The sequence below is a fragment of the Mus caroli genome, chromosome 17 (assembly GCF_900094665.2).
Source record: "Mus caroli chromosome 17, CAROLI_EIJ_v1.1, whole genome shotgun sequence".
In the NCBI taxonomy this organism is placed as follows: Eukaryota; Metazoa; Chordata; class Mammalia; order Rodentia; family Muridae; genus Mus; species Mus caroli.
In genome coordinates this window covers 70,891,035-70,897,337 of record NC_034586.1, presented here as the reverse complement: position 1 = coordinate 70,897,337, position 6,303 = coordinate 70,891,035, and the positions used below count along the sequence as shown (strand labels likewise).

The 6,303-nt window shown below is 51.6% G+C and overlaps 1 protein-coding gene across 4 annotated transcripts in view; it reads right to left on the bottom strand.

The window, feature by feature from the left end:
- Ltbp1 (latent transforming growth factor beta binding protein 1) overlaps positions 1-5,761 on the bottom strand; it is a 387,543-nt gene extending 381,782 nt beyond the window's left edge. For 3 of the 4 annotated variants that reach the window (XM_021185979.2, XM_029471038.1, XM_029471037.1), the window contains exons 1-2: positions 4,929-5,738; positions 3,896-3,966 (exon numbers count right to left, since the gene is read on the bottom strand). In XM_021185979.2, coding sequence (XP_021041638.2) covers positions 3,896-3,966; positions 4,929-5,404 — 547 coding nt within the window. In that variant the 5' untranslated portion in view covers positions 5,405-5,738. Of the gene's footprint in view, positions 1-3,895; positions 3,967-4,928 lie in introns of all 4 variants that reach the window. The other variant, XM_021185976.2, reaches the window with a different exon arrangement.
- Between the last annotated feature and the right edge of the window lie 542 nt (positions 5,762-6,303).

The window sequence follows — 6,303 nt, the reverse complement described above, 5'->3', positions numbered from 1 at the left end:
CTCTCTCTCTCTCTCTCTCTCTCTCTCTCTCTCTCTCTCACACACACACACACACACACACACACCACAAAATTAAAAAATAAGCACATAAATAAAATAATAGCTTTTTAAAAAAGCACTCATCTCATGCATGCTTACAAACACTAATGCTTTCACTGGTGCACTCAGCAGCCCAGGCTCTGTCTCAGCAGCACCATCGTTCCTGGAAGGAGTTGTGATGTCAGTTTCTAGCACTGAGCGGGAAAGCAGCAGAAAGGAGAGTGGTTCTGAACTGTGTAGATCCCAGGATTATCTACAGCTTCCTCCTCAGGGCTGGAAGCAGATGTCACGTGTATCATGAGATGAACACGGTCCAGCCACTTCCTCCGGCTTCAACCACAACTGTGCATCCCTAATTCTCCCAACCAACACGTGGCCAGTGACCTCTCTTTCTGGACCTGCAGGAGGCAGAACTAGCGACACACAGGCAGACACATGTCCTTGCCTGCCTGGCCTGGAGTAGCAGGAAGCGATGATACAAATGTTCCATATCCAGATAATCTCTTTCTGGGGCTTGGGATTCTTGGGAATTCTGAGCCCCCAGAAAAAGGGAATCTCGAGGGGTTATCTCTTTTTTTCAGGAAAGGCACTCTGACAATTGCCGAGAAATCTTTAGAAAACCTCATAGCACACACCAGCAGGCTCTGTCGCTTTGTGCATGTATGGGGTAAATGAATAAGTGTTTGCATGAGTCAACATGTGTGCCGGTACCTGTGCGTGTGTGTGCACGGAGAGGCCACAGTTCAACCTTGAATGTCACTCCTCGGAAGCTCCTCACCTTGTTTTAAGAGACAGGGTCTATCGTTGGCCTAGAACTCAACAATTAGACCAGGCTGACGGGCCAGTGAGCCTTGGGGATCCACTTGCCTTTGCCTCCCAGCCTTTTTAGGTGGTTTCTACGGATGAATGCGAGATCTGAAGCTTTCAGGACACTTTACCAAGTAATCAACCTCCCCAACTCCTGCCCTGTGTACAGCAATATCCCACCTTCATACAGCAATACCCCACTGCCTCTGTGCTGTGACAGAGGGCTGCCCTCCATGCCACAGGACAAGCATGTCCCAGCAGCTTTGAGGCAGATGCAGTGACTGGGTGAAGCGATCCTAGCCCAAAAGAACGCTGCTGCCACATTCCAGTCAGTTCTGTCAAGTGTAATTGAAGAATAGAGCCAGGCAGTTGGAGCACATAACATTAATCCCAGCACTCAGGAAGTAGAGTCATAGGGATCTCTATGAGATCCTTGAGGCCAGCCGGGTCTAAGGAGTGAGTTCCAGGATAGCAAGGGCTATGTAGAGAGACCTTGTGTCAATAATAATAAATAATAATAAACAATAATAGAGTTTGGCCCTCAGGAAGTCTTTAAGTCAGCCATCATTGCTTGATACTTGCCCAAATCCTAAAACACAGAGACGGTTCATTTCTGTCCACTTAAAATCCTTCTGTTTACCTCATGGAACCAAAGGCATTTTCCATCAAACAAGGCCATCAGAATGATTGCATCAGGTCTTTACTTACACATTGGTATTAAAAGGAATCTTTATAAAACCTCACAGCGGGCTGGTGAGATGGCTCAGTGGGTAAGAGCATCCGACTGCTCTTCCGAAGGTCCGGAGTTCAAATCCCAGCAACCACATGGTGGCTCACAACCATCCATAACAAGATCTGACTCCCTCTTCTGGTGCATCTGAAGACAGTGTACTTACATATAATAAATAAATAAATAAATAAATAAATAAATAAATAAATAAATCTTTAAAAAAAAAAACTCACAGCACACACCAGCAAGCCCTGTTGCTTTGTACATGTTTGGGGGTAAATGGATGAGTGTTTGCGTGAGTCGACATGTGTGCTGGTACATTCGCATGTCTATGCACGGAGAGGCCACAGATCAACCTTGAATGTCACTCCTCGGAAGCTCCCCACCTTGTTTTGGGGGACAGGGTCTCTCACTGGCCTAGCTGGCTGGCCAGGGAGCCTGAGGGATCCACTTACCTTTGCCGCCCAGCCTTTTTAGATGGGTTTTAGGCCCCACCTAAAACTACAGACCCCAAACTACAACAAGGCACATTGCTGAGTTTTATTATAAAATACAAGTCAATGAGCAGCTGAAATTTTGGACAACTCCAGTTTACACAATAACAGCTCACACTCTGCAAGGAGAGCATTTAAAGAGACTTACTTTGGGAGCTGGACATGATTCAGTGATTAAGAGCACTGGGTGCTCCTGCAGAGGACCTGGGTTCAGATCCCAGCACCAGCATGGTGGCTCACAACCATCTATCCCTCTCTAATCTATAGTTCTGGGGATCTGACTCCCTCCTCTGGCCTCTCGATGTACATCGTGCACAGATGCATAAAAAAATAGTTTGCAAACTAATAAAAAACGTTAATGCTTACTCTTTTAGAGTGGAGGTAAATGTTTTTCTATTCCCTGCTGACTTGTCGAGGGGGTTTCAACATGCATTTATCTTTATCTTTACAATGTTTATAAGAAATGTTCTTTGGACCAAAGAGTGGACACTTTGCCCCTTCTAAGAATTGGGAACAAAACACCCATGGAAGGAGTTACAGAGACAAAGTTTGGAGCTGAGATGAAAGGATGGACCGTCTAGAGACTGCCATACCTGGGGATCCACCCCATAATCAGCCTCCAAACGATGACACCATTGCATACACTAGCAAGCATTTGCTGAAAGGACCCTGATATAGCTGTCTCTTATGAGGCTATGCTGGGGCCTGGCAAGCACAGAAGTGGATGCTCACAGTCAGCTATTGAATGGAACACAGAGCCGCCAATGGAAGAGCTAGAGAAAGTACCCAAGGAGCTAAAGGGGTCTGCAACCCTATAGGTGGAACAACAATATGAACTAACCAGTACCCCTGGAGCTCTTGTCTCTAGCTGCATATGTATCAGAAGATGGCCTAGTCGGCCATCATTGGGAAGAGAGGCCCCTTGGTCTTGCAAACTTTATGTGCCCCAGTACAGGGGAACGCCAGGGCCAAGAAGTGGGAGTGGGTGGATAGGGGACTGGGGGGAAGAGAGGGTCTGGGGGACTTTTGGGATAGCATTTGAAATGTAAATTAAGAAAATACCTAATTAAATACTTCGGTGTTCTTATATCTATATGTGTGATTAATATTTTTAAAAAATACTGTTAAGCATGTATATAAAGTAGGGAAACCCCAAGTGCAGGAGGATTCTGGAAAAAAATAACTGGGCTTCAAGGATGGAGGGTGCTTGAGGCTCTTCTCAGGAAGCTTTATATACTTTTAATATCGGACCTGGTTAGCTTAGGTCTGTAATTCCTGGAGGGGACAGGACTGTGTGTACTGACGCAGGAGTATGAATAGCTCATTGGTGGAGAGCTTGCTCAGCACATAGGTAGCCTTAAGTTCGATCCCCAGTGTGCAACTATTCCTGTCTTATTCCAGGAAAGACTCCCCTACTTCCCATTCTGCCTTTGTCATCATGTCAACGAATGCTTTTTATTCGTTGGTGCAAACACGATAAAATGAATTGTATTTTGTTTTGGCACACAGCCTACGCTCAAGTGGGAATTTTTCCCCCCAAGTGAGACAGGCATAAGCATCGGGGTTGAGTGCAGGGGCACGCTGGATACCATAACCCTGAAGGACAAGCATACTCCGGTCCTTCCTAGATGGTTATACAGGCTGCAGGTGTACTCTATTTCAGACTTCACCTTCCCAGGGCCAGTGCCTGCCTCTTCAAGAGGCCTCTGTAGAACCTCCCTAACCCAACCTGGCCCTCTTCTTCCCACTCCACCTCCCGCCCCCACCACCACCACAGCCCCACCTGGTCCACTGTGCAAGGCCCGCTGTGAGTACAGTGACTTACGTTTGGTGCACCTCTGGGAGCCAGGAGGTTTACTCCACCCGTGGCAGCACTGCCCTCCACAGACATTGATCCTGAAACAAAGCGAGACCTCTGAGTCCAGTGCAGTGAACTCAAGCTTTCAGAGTGTTCCTGAAAAGCCAATCTCTTGCTTACACATTCCTCTCGATTAGAGAGAGAGTTCCAAAGTGTGCCTAGGATGCTCCACCCAACGGTGCTCAAGTGGAAGGGTCAGGGACCATTCACCTGGGAAGGATGGAGAAACCAAGGGATCTGCATAAACAAGCACGGAGTCTTAAAATCCAAACAAACGGTTCTCTTAAACTCCAAATTAAAACAGAGTCAAATGTATTCTTCATATTCTCTGGGCCCACTTTGCTTCAGAGAGTAGTACCCCCCCGAACCCCTCCCCCTCCCCCGTGCTGCCAAAAGAGTGAGATCACCCCGAGAATCCATCCCTGCGGGAGGGGGGCATATGTTCAAATTAAGTCGCCCCCATCCTAACTTGTGATTAATGGGGTAAAAGCCGTTCAGTGGGGATACTTATCAGCTCCGAATAACAAACTTTAATCCCTACTGCTGTTCACATGGAGTCTCACCCCCAGCCCCTTACCAATTTAGGACCCACAGGTGCCAGGAAACCCAAGTATACAATTTCTGGGATGCTCAAGGAGAGCTGGGTCTTTAGAGCCAGCTTTCACTCACAATCCCTTTTTCATTAGGTAAACCAAAATAAAAAACCGAGTTGCAAGAAGTTTAATTGATGCCTTGGGATTAAGTTGTAGTGACTTCATGTTTACGCCCATAGTCTAGGAGCAGAAGGGTTTGCGCACAGGAGGTTACGCCCGGGGAAGAAATAAATGCCTTTTGTGTTTCCCCCGCAGCTGGGTAACAATGCACTGAGAGTTAACCACCAGTAAAAAGTGAGCCGGCTTCCCCCGTGCCCACCCCTTCCCGCAGCGCCCCCGGCGGGGAGGAGACGGTTCCCTGGCCTCGGCGGGTCCCAGCGCGCGAGGCAGGCAGAGCGTGGGCTTACCCCTGCAGCGGCTGCTTCTGCTGAACCTGCAGTCTGGAGCCCCCGGCGCTCTGAGCGTCCTGCTGCACTTGGGAGCGCACGACTTGCCTGCCATGTTTGGCGAAGCGAGTGACCGCGGTCTGAGCACCGGCCTTAGAGTGGAGCTGCCGGCCGGGCCCCCCCGGACGCGCGGGCTCGGGTGGCAGCGGAGATCGGAGCCCGGGCAGGGCCGCGCCGCCAGGCTGGCTGGTGCGCCGGGTCCGCTCGGCTGGGGGCCCAGCCAAGGCGCGGCTGGAGGCGGCTGTTGAGCTCCGGCTGTACCTGGCGTCCAGTGCGACGTTGAAGGTCCGCGGGGGCCCAGCCAGAGGCAAGGCTCCGGCCGGCAGTCCCGGGCCCGGGCGCACCACGTACGTGATCCTCCGCACCCGGCCGTGCGCAGACCACGCTAGCAGCCCTGCCCAGAGCAGGAGACCCCACCTGAGCCAGGCTCCCGCCATCGCGGGCAGTCTCCGGCCGCGCGGCTCGTCCTGCCCCGGCGCGCTCCCTCGGTATCCCCAAGGACTCTGCAGAGAGCCCGTGCGCCGCGGGGTGGAGGCCAACTGGGTGGCCGCAGGGGAGGGAGCTTTGCGGGCGGCTGAGCGGCAGCGGACCCCAGCCGGGAGTGGAGGCGAGCAGGGGGCGGGAGTTGGGGTGGAGAGGAGGGGAGGGGCGCGGGCTGCTCAAGGTGAGGGTCCCCTGGCTCAGACGAGGTGTCGCCCGGTGCGGCTGGGGTGCTACGGGCGCCAACCCCGCGAGGGTGAGCAAGGACGACCGTGAGCGCTGGACGCTCAGAGGCAGCCCGGGCTGCAAAGTCTTTTAAAAGTTTCTTCTCCCCGGTGGAGCCCTGTGTCAGATCTGAACAGCCAATCTGCGGCAGACGTGACGTCAGGCAGCAAATCCTAATTGGGGAAAGCTCGAGATGAGCCGGAGAAGGAGCCGCCACCCTCCGCATCCAGAGATTGGGGCTATGGGTCGGGTTGACAGGGGTTCCCGCTCCCCAGTGCCAGGAAAAGACAAAGGGCTCAGCAAGGTGAGGGAACGGCCCTTTCCTTCTAGCAGCCGGAAAGGATTCGAGCAATACAGTTTGGAAGCGCAGGCACTTTTACTCGAGTTTGCTCGGATACTGTCTGCAGAAGTTGGATTAAAACACTAGGTCCAGTCCCAGAAAAGGCTATCCGAGGTAGCGTGAGCTGTCCATTGGAAAGTGATTAGCTCTATTAGTCGGAAGGAAGGTTTTCTTTAGGACTGCAACCTCCGGAAGACTTTGTGGTACCCTGCTCCTGGCATTGGAGGGTCAAGAATGCGGGATGGGCAGTAGGGGGCGCTCGTGTAGATGAAGAAAATCGCAGAGGTTGCC